The sequence below is a fragment of the Saccostrea cucullata genome, unplaced genomic scaffold, assembly GCF_032062105.1.
Source record: "Saccostrea cucullata isolate Sc308-1 unplaced genomic scaffold, CSIRO_AGI_Scuc_v1 ctg3966, whole genome shotgun sequence".
NCBI lineage: Eukaryota > Metazoa > Mollusca > Bivalvia > Ostreida > Ostreidae > Saccostrea > Saccostrea cuccullata.
The window spans coordinates 14,396-28,529 of NW_026932040.1; the positions used below are offsets into that span (position 1 = coordinate 14,396).

Genomic DNA, 14,134 nt, shown 5'->3' on the forward strand with positions numbered 1-14,134 from the left:
CCTGTCTAAAAATTATAGAAGGCACCAAACGCCACGACTAAATCTTCGTGCCTTTTCTTTGGACTGATCTATTAAATAGGTGTGATAGCTTCAATGAAATTAAGAAAAAAGAATGTTCTTCTAGCCTTAATTCAAGGTTTAGAAAATATATTTAACTAATTGTAAACATTATATAGGTAAGTAACACAAAAGCAGTGAAGTGACCATAATTTTAAACTTTTTTTTATTTTTCGTTTATCCCCAAAGTGAACTATGCTGATTAGTTACACTTTCACGAAAACGTTGAAATGGTTCGCCGAAAAACATGATTGACCCTACCTCAAGGTATCAGGTACCATTTATGTTCAATAACTTGAATCAGATTATTGAGAAAAGAATGTTTATATAAACTCCATTATTCGATCTTATTTAAAAAAGGTTTTCATATTTCTTTCTTTTGTATTAGTTTAATATGACACTAGTGTGTATGGGAAACACAGTGGTTACGTTTCTTGAAAAACTAATAATTTTTAAATACTGCTCTAAATATAGTTGTGTATACAGTACACCTGCAACAGTACACCTGTCTAAGAATCATAAAAGGCGGGTCACTATTCATAATCTATAATCAGAATTATAGAATCTATTAATCATAATCTAATCTATTCATAATCTGGCGCCAAACAGCACGAGTAAATATTCGTGCCTTTCCTTTGGACTGATCTATCAAATAGGTGTGATAGCTTCAATGAAATTAAATATTAAATAAAACAACTTTTTTTTTTTTTTTTTTTTTTTTTTTCTGCGCATGCCCGACATGTAGACAACCACAAATTTCTGAGAGGAAAGTTTTTACCTAAAAACTTGAAATCATTGAAAATCAGAAGCCCAAATATGCAGCAACTTTAATTAAGATAATGAATTAAGTATTGTGTGACAACCTATAGAGGAAAATTAACGATAAACATCGGGAAAACCTTTATGTGTATTTTCGGTAAGTCAATGGTATTTACCTGGTGAGTGATACTCATTCTGTTTATGAACATACATTTAACAATGTCGGATATCTCCAAGAAACGGGCACTAGATAAAATGGACAGTACTGACGAGAGTATGGAGCAAGGTGATCAAAGTGATCAGAAACCGGAAGATTTTCAGTTAAGGGATATAATGCAGGGCATTGCAAGTATTCAGACTACTTTGGCGAATTTTATGTTACGGCTCGATGGACAAGGTCGACACTTAGATGAAATTACGAAAGAAATCAGAGCAAAAAATGGCATTCAAGAAAGACTTGAAACTGTTCAAGAGCAGGCTAATGACACAATATACCTTGTGACAGAACTACAGGATAACCAGAAAAAAATGGAACGTGAAATGAACAGACTCAAGGATTATGTAGTTCGTCTTGAATACCGTGTAAATTCACAAAGTAACCAAATAGTTGATCTCAAGGCAAGGTCAATGGAGAATAACATCATTGTTAGTGGTCTGCAGGAAAAAGGCCCCGAGAGGAAGACACCAGAGAACCTTGCGCAAATTCTAAGAAATGTATTCATATCAGAGATGAACATGGGGGAGACAGCAGTTGATGAATTACAAATACAGAAACTCTTCCGAATGGGAGAATACGATGCTCAACGAAAATTTCCGAGACCAGTTTGTGTGCAATTTGCCGATAAAGCACAAAAAGACCTTGTTATGAAACACATAAAAGTTCTAAAAGAAAAAAAATCGGACATAAGAATTGCCCAACAACAACCAGAGGAGATACGGGAACGACGAAAACAGCTGTATGAAGTTCAAAGAAAATATGCAGAACGAAATATCGAGACGAAAATGAAGGGGGACAGGCTTATCTTTACCCAGAGTAATTCAATCTACAGAGAGAAAGTAGGATCTCTTCCAACGGCAGATGAGGTGATTTCCAGCGACGTAGTCAAGATTACCGTTAACCCTGGAAAGTCAATTGAGGACAACGGAAACCGGTTTATGGCGCATTCCACCCAAGTCGATTCCTATAAACAGATTAAACGATCATTAGTGGAAATCATGCGTATCGAAACCGTACCCAGCGCAAGCCATAACGTTTATGCTTATCGCTTCACAAGCAGTGATGGGATAATCCATGAAGGATCAAATGATGACGGGGAACATGGTGCGGGAAGGTTACTTTTAAAAATGCTAGCCGAAAACGAAGTTAACAACGTACTGGTGGTTGTCTCTCGATGGCATGGAAACAATATTGGACCTCGTCGATTTTCCCATATCAAAGAAGCAGGTCTTAGTGCCGTAAAAAATTTACCAACTTCAGTTTAAAAACATGAAAAATAAACACAGTAACATTTTTGACTCTAGAACTGTTCTGGTCTTGATCTGAAATTATTTTTTAAATGTGATCTAAAGGTAAAATGTGTAATACATTTTTTATGAATTTTCAAGTATCCCGGATTTCTTTCTTCCAGCCAATAATATTCCGGCAGTTTTTGAAACATACTATTTCCTGTTCTTGCTTACCTTATGACTTTTCCCGAAATAAGTTGTGTATTCTTTTTATCAGCTCAACTGTAGGCGATATGTAAGTTTAATTTTTCTACTTAACATGTCACATAATTTATAGGAATCTGTATACATTGTCTTTTTGGTTACTTATAGATACATCACCTAATTAATTAAAAAGACGGACAAGTTGTGATTACATTACATTTAGTGGTTTCCCTCATAAGAGAATAAAATATATATTAACAAATTTTAATTCACAACCTGTTAGGTAGATTCATATATTTTCTACAAATGGAATAGACCATGTATATTGTATTTCCTACACCTGTAAACCCATTCTCATTCATTTAAGAGATGTTTAATGTTAACTCTTAAGAAATATCAATTATAATCTGTTTTTGGTATAAACTTTCTACTCTCAAAATCAACAAGGCATGTATTCTCAGGCAACCCACACATTTTTGTATATACACCTTTTTTATTTTTTGTTTTTTTCTTCTGTTTCTGTCTATCAGGGGGTCAGCAATGTTTTCATCATTTTTTTCTTAGAATATTATGGTTTATAATAATGATAACAGCCTAAAAATACTCTCAGTAAATTGTCAAGGCCTTGGTAACATTCATAAAAGAAGAGATGTGCTAAAGAACTTAAAAGCTAAGAATTACAATATTTACTTTTTACAAGATACCCATTTTGTAGAAAAAGATGAAAATATGATAAGAGCACAGTGGGGATATAAAGCATTTTTTAGTTCATTCAAGTCCAATTCAAGGGGAGTCGCTATCCTCTTTAACAACAACTTTGAATTAAAAATCGTCAATGAATATAAGGATACTGATGGTAATTTTCAAATTTCGGATGTCTATATTGAGGATATCTCTTTTTTACTAATAAATATTTATGGTCCAAACTCTGACACACCTAATTTTTACATAAGTTTAGTCCATGAAATAGAGGAGATTCATCCCTCTCATAAAATTGTTATAGGTGGTGATTTTAATTTAGTTTTTGATAAAGATTTGGATTCAATGAATTACAAAAATTTAAACAATCCAAAATCAAGACTTGAAGTAATAAAGCTTATGGATGTTTTAAACCTTAAGGACGTATTTCGTGAAGATAATCCAGTTTTAAAAAGGTTTACCTGGAGACGAAAAAATCCACTCAAACAAGCTAGACTTGACTTTTTCCTGATAACAGAATCCATGCTAGCTATGAATCCATGTGTCAAGTTTGAAAATAGTTATTGTTCTGATCATTCACCAGTTCTATTACATTGTAAATTAAATGAATTTAAAAAGGGAAAGGGGTTCTGGAAATTCAATAATTCCCTGTTGCACGAAAAAGAATATGTTGAACAAATAAAATGTAAGATTAAGGATGTTAAAATCCAATATTCTTGCCCAGTATATAATATGGAAAAAATAAGTTGTATCGAGAATGATACTATTCAACTCACCATTAGTGACCAACTCTTTCTTGATATTTTGTTAATGGAAATAAGAGGAAAATCAATTTCATTTTCAACATATAAAAAAAAGAAAACTTTCGAAAGAGAACAACAGTTAGAGAGAGAAATATTAGAATTAGAGCAGAATTTAACAGATCAGTTAATTAATGAACTTGAAAAAAGAAAAGAGAAGTAGAAGAAATAAAGAACGTAAAATTTAAAGGTCAATGCATAAGGTCAAAGGTCAAATGGATTGAGGAGGGGGAAAAAACCCTCAAAATATTTTGTAAGTTTAGAATCAAGAAACTACGTAAGTAAGCAAATACCTAAAATAGAAAAGGACAATGGATCAATTGTTTCTTCCCAAAGCGAGATATTAAATGAAACGAAAGCTTTCTATGATAACTTATATAAGAAAAGGGAAAATGTAGATTCTGAAAATATTCATGACAGACTTAAAGATTATGATATTCCCAAATTAAGTAGAGAAGAATCAAACAGTCTGGAAGGTCCTGTAACAAATTTTGAAGTTTTAAACTTCTTAAAACAAATGAAAAATGACAAAAGTCCAGGACCGGATGGATTTACATGTGAATTTTTCAAATTTTTCTGGAAAGATATTGGCTCCTTTATTACAAGAGCAATAAATAATTCAAATGAAAAACTTCAATTCTCAGACTCAAATAAATTAGGAATCATTACTTGTATCCCAAAAACAGGAAAGCCAAAACAATTTCTAAAAAACTGGCGACCCATTAGTCTTTTAAATGTTGTTTATAAAATAGCATCAGGATGCATCGCGGAACGAATGAAAACTAAATTGGGCAAATTGATAAATAGAGACCAAACTGGATTTATAAAAGGTAGATTTATTGGAGAGAATATTAGACTGATATATGATATAATGCATTATACAGAATATAATCAAATACCTGGTCTTTTGATGTTAATTGACTTCGAAAAGGCTTTTGATACAATTTCATGGAACTTTATATATCAAACCCTTGACTTTTTTAATTTTGGACCCTCTTTTAAAAATTGGATTAGAACCTTCTATAATGGTATTAAATCATGTGTTATACAAAATGGATTTACTTCAGATTATCTTTTCCCCCAAAGAGGATGCAGACAAGGTGATCCGATCTCACCTTATCTCTTTTTGTTATGTGCTGAAATTCTTGGAATCTTAATTCGTAATAATCAAGATATCAAAGGTATAACAATTGAGGGTGAAGAGTACAAACTCTCTCAATATGCTGATGATACTTCTCTTATCTCAGATGGTTCACCAAGATCTATGGATGGTATTCTCCGAGAATTAGATTATTTTGCTAATATATCAGGCTTAAAAATAAATTTCTTAAAAACTAAAATGATATGGATTGGAAGTAAAAAATTTTCAAGGGATGTATTTCATCACTCAAGGTGGAAGCTTGACTGGGAAAATTCAATATTTGATCTTCTTGGAATAAAATTTTCAGTAAACTTGAATGAAATGCTTGATCTTAATTATTCCATAAAGCTAAATGAAATCAAAACTTTGTTACGTAAGTGGAGTTTAAGGAAACTTACCCCAATTGGAAGGTTAACAGTAATTAAAACTTTAATATTACCAAAATTAAAACTTTAATATTACCCAAATTAAACCATTTAATTCTTACTTTACCAAACCCTAAGTCAGACTTTTTGAAGATGTTTGAGACTGAAATGTATAATTTTCTTTGGGGTAGCAAAACTCACAAGGTAAAGAAAAATGTTATAATCCAGGATTATAAATATGGAGGTCTAAACATGATTGATTATACAGAATTCATTTCTGCCCTTAAATCAAGTTGGATTAGAAGACTTATCCACTCACAAGCAAACTGGGTAAAATTATTGGAAGCTGAACTAAAAGTAGATATAAACAATCTTTGGATAAGGGGTTCTGATTATATTCTGAATCTCTCAACAAGATTAAATAATGTTTTTTGGAAAGAAGTTCTGTCAAGCTGGGCAAGGTTAACTATAATAAATCAAGAAAAGGACAGGCATGTGCTCTTTGAACATATATGGAATAATCCAAGGATTAAAATTAATAATAAATCTTTTTTTTGGAAAAACTATTTTAATGAAGGCATTGTTTTTCTTACTGACCTCTTTAACAACGAGGGTAGTTTCATAAGTCTCGACTCATTAATAAACTTGAAAGTGAAAACAAATTTTGTTGATTATAATGGTCTTAGAATAGCAGTGTTAGATAGACTGAAAAATATAAACTGTGATGAAATTAAAAATGCTAAGTTGATTGGACCACATCTTCCAAATTCCATTTTTATATTTTATAAACATGATAAAGGTTGTAAGGATATGTATAACATATTTATAAGTAAAAAGAAAGAGCCAGCTAACTCAATCAAAAAATGGAGAGAAAACAGATTTATCTTCGATGAGGCAGACTGGGCTAAAATATTTGAACTTCCTTTTAAAATAACCCAAGAATCTAAACTTCAATGGCTACAGTTTCAAATCTTACATAGAATCATCCCAACTAATTATTATCTTTTTAGACTAAAATTGATCGATTCTCCAGCATGTAGTTTCTGCAGAAGTGACATAGAAACAATTGATCATTTATTTGTTGAATGTTTCCATGTAAAAGAACTCTGGTGTACTATTGAAGAATGGATTTTAAATAAGTTTAATATTCATTGTTGTTTTGATAAACAAGCAATACTATTTGGTAAATATGAAAATATGAATGTTTATAAATTTCAAAACCTTTTAATACTTATTGTAAAACAATTTATTTTTGCCAGTAAATATAAGAATGTTCCAAGAATAGATGATGAAGTTGTCTTAAAGAAGATCACAGATAGAATTTTGATTGAAAAATTTTTATTGATGAAGAATTGTAAATATGATGAATATGAAAGGCATTGGCAAAATATTTGTGATACATTGTAAGTAACAGAGTTACATATACAAGCTAATATATACATGTACATCTAATAATTTATTTGAGTGATTTTTTATTTTTTTGTATTATTTGTAACAGAAGAAAGGTTTTTTTTTCTTGCTGACCCCTCCCCCTTTTCTTTGTCTTTTTTTTTCAAAACACCTTTCACATTCTACATGTTCTACTATATTGTGTGTAGACCCGATGTTACTGTGTACCAATTGATGAAAATTATTTTATATGTACATGTGAAAGTGTTAAAATAAAAAAATAAAAAAAAAAAAAAAAAAAAAAAACAACTTCTTATCGACTTTATTTTATTTCGACTTTAAGAAATATATTTAACATGCGCAGAAAAAAAAAAAAAAAAAAAAAAAATAAAACAACTTCTTATCGACTTTATTTTATTTCGACTTTAAGAAATATATTTAACACATTGTACACACGTATCTAGCCCAGTTACACTAAAGCAGTGAAACGGAAATAAAGCTTTAAGATTGAAACTGAATTGCAGTGTACTACTACGTGAAAGTCCACGTAGTTTTTTTACTTTTCATGTATCATTTAGTCAAACGCTCAGCTGCCTCCATAAACCCCTACTCGCGAAATGGCGGAGTTGACAGAGACAGCCGCCATCTTGGGTCCGCTTCAGATTTTCAAATAGTAATATCTAGAGTTCTGATTAACCAATATCCAAACAACTTATATAGTAAGCATCAATCAAAGAATCTCTACTACCATTCCAAAAATTAATAAGAAATATTGAAAAACAAAAAAGTTAGAAAATACGATTTTTTCAATTCGCTTCTCCTAACGACAGGAAGTACCGACGACGAACAAAGTGTCGCGTCCTGGATAGTATATATCACGATCTAAAATCCCTGAAAGTTTCATGTTGATATCTTTTACCGATTTTGAGTTTAATCGCGGACAAAATGTCATTTTAATTTCAGGAAATTGTGCGTAACTTGGCACCGGAAATGAGTTTTCAAATTTTTTCTCGGATATACAAAATTCATGTTACGACACATCTTTTCTGAAAATTTCACGTCATTCCATCCAGTAGTCTTCGAGAAATCGCGTGCACAAAATTAGAAAGTCAAAAAAATAATAAAAAGAATAATAATAATAAGAAACAGTAGAATCACTATAAGGTCTTCCGTGAAGACGAAAGACCTTAACTAGATGCGTTCTTGTTGCTAAAGCAACAAGCGGTCTTCCGACCGACTTTTCGTTAGATATCTATGCTGCATCATCCCATGAAATAGGTTTCAGAATGTATTTTTCCCTTTACGTTCATTTACAGCAGTCTCTCAACATATATCATGATTATTACAGATAACCTCAAAATAACCTTAAATATAGCGTTGAAAAATCGGCAAAATATTTCATACATGTTATAAAAAGTGAGAAAAGTCATTTACAATTAAAATACAGTTAATTCTCGATAAACCGCCACCTTTTGTAATTTAGAAATCATGGCGGTATAACGAATTTGGCGATGATTTGAATTTCCCATATTTTAGGAAACAAGAAGTAGAGTTACCGTTCTTAGAAATACCATAAAGCGTTTCTATTTTTATAATTACATGTACATGTATACAAAACACATTTCTAAATTTTAGAATACTTCAAGTATTTTTTTTTATGTACAATTTCTTTAAAACAGTATGTGCAGTTATGAAATAAAGACATGTACATGTGCATTTATGTACATGTAAATCGGCACGTCTGATATTGAAAAAACATGCTGGGTCGATCGTCGTGATATATTGCTGACAGTACGTAAAATAGTTTCTTGAATAAATTTATTGTTTGTGGCATCATTGTTCGTGAAACGCTCACAATTTATACCGTATAATCATTTTTAAGCAAACTTTGCATTGTTTAAAGCAGAGATCATCAAAATAATATCGTATTCGGCGTACTTTCACAACTACCGCTTTCGTGGCGAAGCCGTGACTAAATGATTTTTTAAACAAAACAACAGAACAAAATCATTGTAACAGTTCATATTAAAATTATTTGTTCATTTAATTCTAATTTAATTATTTAATTGCGTGTACCTTGTCTGGCTTTGCATGCTTTATAACAGGGATAGCGTCAACCAATTAGCCGCGCTTCACTGACCGCACGCACCTGTGGCGGTATATCGAGATAATTGACACTTAAAAATGGACGTTTGTTTTGAAAACAGGGTGGCGGATGGCGGTATGCGAATTTGGCGTTATAAAGAGAATTTTATATAGCAGGAAAAACGTTCTTGGGAAATCATGGCGGTATTGCGAAAATGGCGATGAATCGAATGGCGATAATTCGAGAATTGACTGTATTACAGAAAAAAAGAAAAAATTTGGGAACGCCCACGGCGGGATTCGAACCCCCGACAGTGGGACAAAGTTTGGTTCGATCATATCTTTTCAATAAATGCACGCATCAAGATTCTAAATATATATTTAGAATTCTCATAAGACACACTATAAACCCTGTAAATCAAAAAGAAAAATATTGAAAAACAAAAAAGTTGAAAAATGAGACTTTTTAAATTCACTTCCGTTTGCGACCGGAAGTGCCGACGACGAAAAATAAAGGTCGTTGTCCAGAACGGAGTTCGATGTTCTATCACCTCAGTGAGTTTCACTTTCATATCTTTAGCCGTTCTCGAGAAAAATGCTGGACAAAATGCCTTTTAAAAAAAACAAAAATCCCCCAAAATCGCGAACGAAAGTGAATTTCGAAAAAATAAAAAACACGTCTGGAGATATTCTCATGATGCATCATCCCTGTGAAAATCTTTCAAATCCATCCACGCACAGCTATGAAAAAAAGAATAATAATAATAACTAGAGCCGAGCTCGTTGCAAAGCAACGAGTAGGTCTTCCGTCCTGTTTGACCGGAAGTAACTTTCATTTAAAAAAAAAAGAGAAATGAAGTCCCAAAATTGTTTAATTCTTCAAATCTGTGTTATTTATTGCTAAATTAAGCAAATTTTGGCCACTTCCGGTTTGACCGGAAGTGACGTTGAGAGACGGAAAATTAAGATTTAAGCTTTTTAGTGACATATGATATCCAAAAACCTGTCAAGAACAGCAAAAATATGCAATTTTGGACTACTTCCGGTTTGGCCAGAAGTGACGTCGCCGGACGTATTTTGACGACTCCATTAGATAAAGCTAAACATTTTAAACAACTTTGCTTCTTTGATAAATTTAAAATTCTCAATACTTTTTGAGATATAAAGGAAAAACTTTCGGCCCCTCTAGGCCCTTAATTTTAGGGACCAGCCCTTTTTTCGAGATATCATTTGAAAGATGTTGAAATTCTACACATCTTTTGTTCTTTATGTCTTCACAAAATATTTTCAGGTAAAAAGATATCGAAGAAAAGGTGTGAGAAATTTTGAAATTTGTGATAGGTCAATTTTCGGGCCATAGCGAGCGCCGACGTGCGTCATTTCCGGTAAATTTGATATACCTGATGCACCTCTCCAAACATAGCTCTACATAGCCTCAATGTTTTAAGTTTCTATATAGAGCCGCTTTTCGGGAAAATTGTGGACAAAATGACCCTTAAAAATCAGAAAATCGACGATATCTCTAGACCGGAAGTGACGTCATCGAAACGGAAAAAAACGCATAAAGTTCAAGTGATGTTCCATACGTCCTGAAAGTTTCATAAGATTTTGTTGAGCCGTTTTCGAGAAATCGCGTGCACAAAATCGGTAAGAAAAAAAACAATAATAATAAAAGTGAAAAAGAAACCGAAGAAAAACAATAAGGTCTTCCGCTGAAGACGGAAGACCTTAATAATAATAATAAAAAACAGACGAATAACAATAAGGTCTTCCGAAGGAAGTCGGAAGACCTTAACTAGATGCGTTCTTGTTGCTGGTGCAACAAGCAGGTCTTCCGACAGATTTTCGTTAGAATTCTTAGCTGCGTCATTTCAGAATGTATCTTTTTTGTTAAAGTTCATTTACAGCAGACTCTTAACATATCTCATGATTATTACATGTATTCCTAAAAATATCTCACAAATAGCTTTTAAAAATCGGCAAAGTCTTCCATACATGATAAAAACGATAGAAAAGTTATTTGCAACTGAAAAAAAAACCGAAACAAAGAAAAAAAAATTTCAACGCCCACAGCGGGATTCGAACCCCCAACAGTGGGACAAAGTTTGGTTTGGTCATATCTTTTCAATAAATGCACGCATCAAGATACTAAGCACATATTCAGAATTCTCATACGACACACTATAAACCCTGTAAATACTAAAGAAAAATATTGAAAAACAAAAAAGTTGAGAAATGTGACTTTTTAAATTCACTTCCGTTTACGACCGGAAGTGCCGACGACGAAAAGTGAAGGTCGTTGCCCATAACGGAGTTCGATGTTCTATCACCTCAGTGAGTTTCACTTTCATATCTTTAGCCGTTCTCGAGAAAACTGCTGGACAAAATGCCTTTTAAAAAATTCACAAATACCCAAAAATCACGAAGGGAAGTGAATTTTGAAAAAATGAAAAGCACGTCTGGAGATATTCACCTGTTGCATCTTCTCTGAGAAATCTTCTAAATCTGTCCACGTATAGCTGAGATATCGGCTGTACTATAAAAAAAAAATAATAATAACTAGAGTCGAGCTCGTTGCAAAGCAACGAGTAGGTCTTCCGTCCTGTTTGACCGGAAGTAGCTTTCTTTTAAGAAAAAAAGACAAATGAAGTCCAAAAATGGTTAAATCCTCCAAATTTATGTTAATTATTGCAAAATTAAGCCTTTATTGGCAACTTCCGGTTGGACCGGAAGTACCGTCGACGGACGGAAAATTAAAATTTAAGCTTCCAGTGACTTATGATATCCTAAAACCTGTCAAGAACAGCAAAAATATGCAATTTTTGACTATTTCCGGTTTGACCGGAAGTGACGTTGCCGGACATATTCCGACGACCCCATTTGATAAAGCTTGACATTTTGTACAACTTTGCTTCTTTGACGTATTACAAATTCTCAATACTTTTTGAGATATAAAGGAAATACTTTCGGCCCCTCTAGGCCCTTCATTTTAGGGGCCAGCCCTTTTTTTGAGATATCATTTGAAAGATCATGTAATTCTTCACTTTTTTTGTTCTACATGTCTTAACAAAATATTTCTAGGTTAAAAGTTATCGTAGAAAAGGTGTCAAAAATTTTGAAATTCTTGATAGGACTATTTTCGGACCACATCGAGCGTCAGCGCTTCGTACTTCCGGTAAAAATGATATACTGAATTCACTTCTCCAAAGGTTGCTCTATCATCACTGAAAATTTCATGCTTCTATCTTCAACGGTTTTTGAGAACATTGCCGGACAAAGTGACCCTCTAAAAATGACAAAATCGCGAAAATCTCCGAACCGGAAGTGACGTCATCAAAATCAAAAAATTTATTTCTAGATTTTTTGATGTTCTATCAGAGCTGAAAGTTTCATGAAAATCCATCAAGCCGTTTCCGAGAACTCGCGTGCACAAAATCGGTAAGAAAAAAAATTAGAAGAAGAACTAGAGCCGAGCTCGTTGCAAAGCAACGAGTAGGTCTTCCGTCATGTTCGACCGGAAATAACTTTCATTTTTCAAAAAAATGACTAATGAAGTCCAAAAATGGATTAATCCTCCAAATCTATGTTGATAATTGCAAAATTAAGCCATTTTTGGCTACTTCCGGTTTGACCGGAAGTGACGACGACGGACAGAAAATTCAGATTTAAGCTTCTAGTGACATATGTTACCCAAAAACATTTCAAGAACGACAAAAATATGCAATTTTTGACAACTTCCGGTTTGACCGGAAGTGACGTTGCCGGACGTAATTTGACGATGCGATTAGATAAACTTTAATATTTTGAACAACTTTGCTTCTTTGACCTACTACAAATTCTCGATATTTTTTGAGATATAAAGGAAAAACTTTCGGCCCCTTTTGGCCCTTTATTATAGGGGCCAGCCCCTTATCGTTGATATTTTTCGAAAGATCGTCACATTCTTCACAACTTTTGTTCTATATCTCTTAACAAAATATTTACGTGTAAAAAGATATTGCCAAAAATGTGTGAAAAATTTCGAAATTCACGATAAGTCTTTTTTCGAGCCATAGCGAGCGCCGACGTGCTGCGCTTCCGCAGAATAAATTTATTTCTTTACGTTTTTACTTCGGTATTCTCCGTGAAACTTCGTATCTTAAGAAACTGGTTTTTCATGCACGAGCGATTTAGCGCTCACTATAAATACCTTTACCAGGGAATGTTCGATCAATGCGACGTTCGTTACAAAGAATCGCAGGTTATTTTGTGTCTTTGGCATGTTTAGATTACAAAGTTTTATTTTCAAGTTCAACTTCTAAAAGAGATATTCCTTAAAAACAACGTACAGAGACAAGCTTCAATTCTGGACAGGATTTTGATGTCATTGACGCTGTCAGTTTATTAAACAGCAGTTTCAGCTCAACGAGGAGAGATTGCGAGGTTCATAATGAAGTTGAGTATAATAGTCATTTATTAGTCTATAAATCTGACTTTGACAGTGTCTGCTGAAAATTCAATTGTTTCAGTTTAAGATCGTTAAAAAAAAAAAAAAAAAATCTCTTGAATTATAAGAATGCTATAAAACAAAACAATAACATTTTAAATGTTATCAAATTTGGTTAGAGTATAGAATTTATATCATATTCTAAAGTCGTATATTTGTCTAACAACAAATCATAAATGCAGAGCGCCCCCTCTCCCGTTATTGAAACGTACATGTACATTTTGGAATTGATGAGAAGAGTTAGCCATCGAATGAATTGAACCGCCAATTTTGTTAATCTACATACCGTTTCGGCGCCATTGAATAAAAAGCAAAGGTTGATTGTTGATTTTTGACAAGTGAATGCATGCGTTTTAAAAAGAAATTTTCAAATTCGAGGGGTCTTCAGGGGATCTCAATTTTGCCAAAAAGGTTTATTCATGGTCAAATTTTGTTTAACAAGTGTTTAACATCATGTAAATTTAACCTGGAACTTCAATGGCTCAAAGCGTTATTTCGTATTCACAGTCCTACCCTTCGGTCTCAATAGTGCTGGTTATATTTTACTAAAGTATTTAGACCACTAGAATTGTATTGGAGAGCTAAAGCATATGGAGTTTTAATGTATTTAGACGATGGCTGGGATTGCGATTCAAAACAAAACTGTATTTTATTTTTACAGAATATTCAAAAAGATTTGTTGCATGCCGGTTTTCTTATTATT

General features: G+C 32.9%; 1 protein-coding gene across 1 annotated transcript; it reads left to right on the plus strand.

Annotated features, from left to right (window-relative positions):
• The first annotated feature begins 1,107 nt into the window (after window positions 1-1,107).
• Window positions 1,108-2,298, plus strand: LOC134234334 (protein IMPACT homolog). Its single transcript, XM_062716380.1, has one exon. The coding sequence runs from the start codon at window positions 1,150-1,152 to the stop codon at window positions 2,296-2,298; it is 1,149 nt and encodes a 382-aa protein (XP_062572364.1). The 5' UTR covers window positions 1,108-1,149.
• Window positions 2,299-14,134: the final 11,836 nt, after the last annotated feature.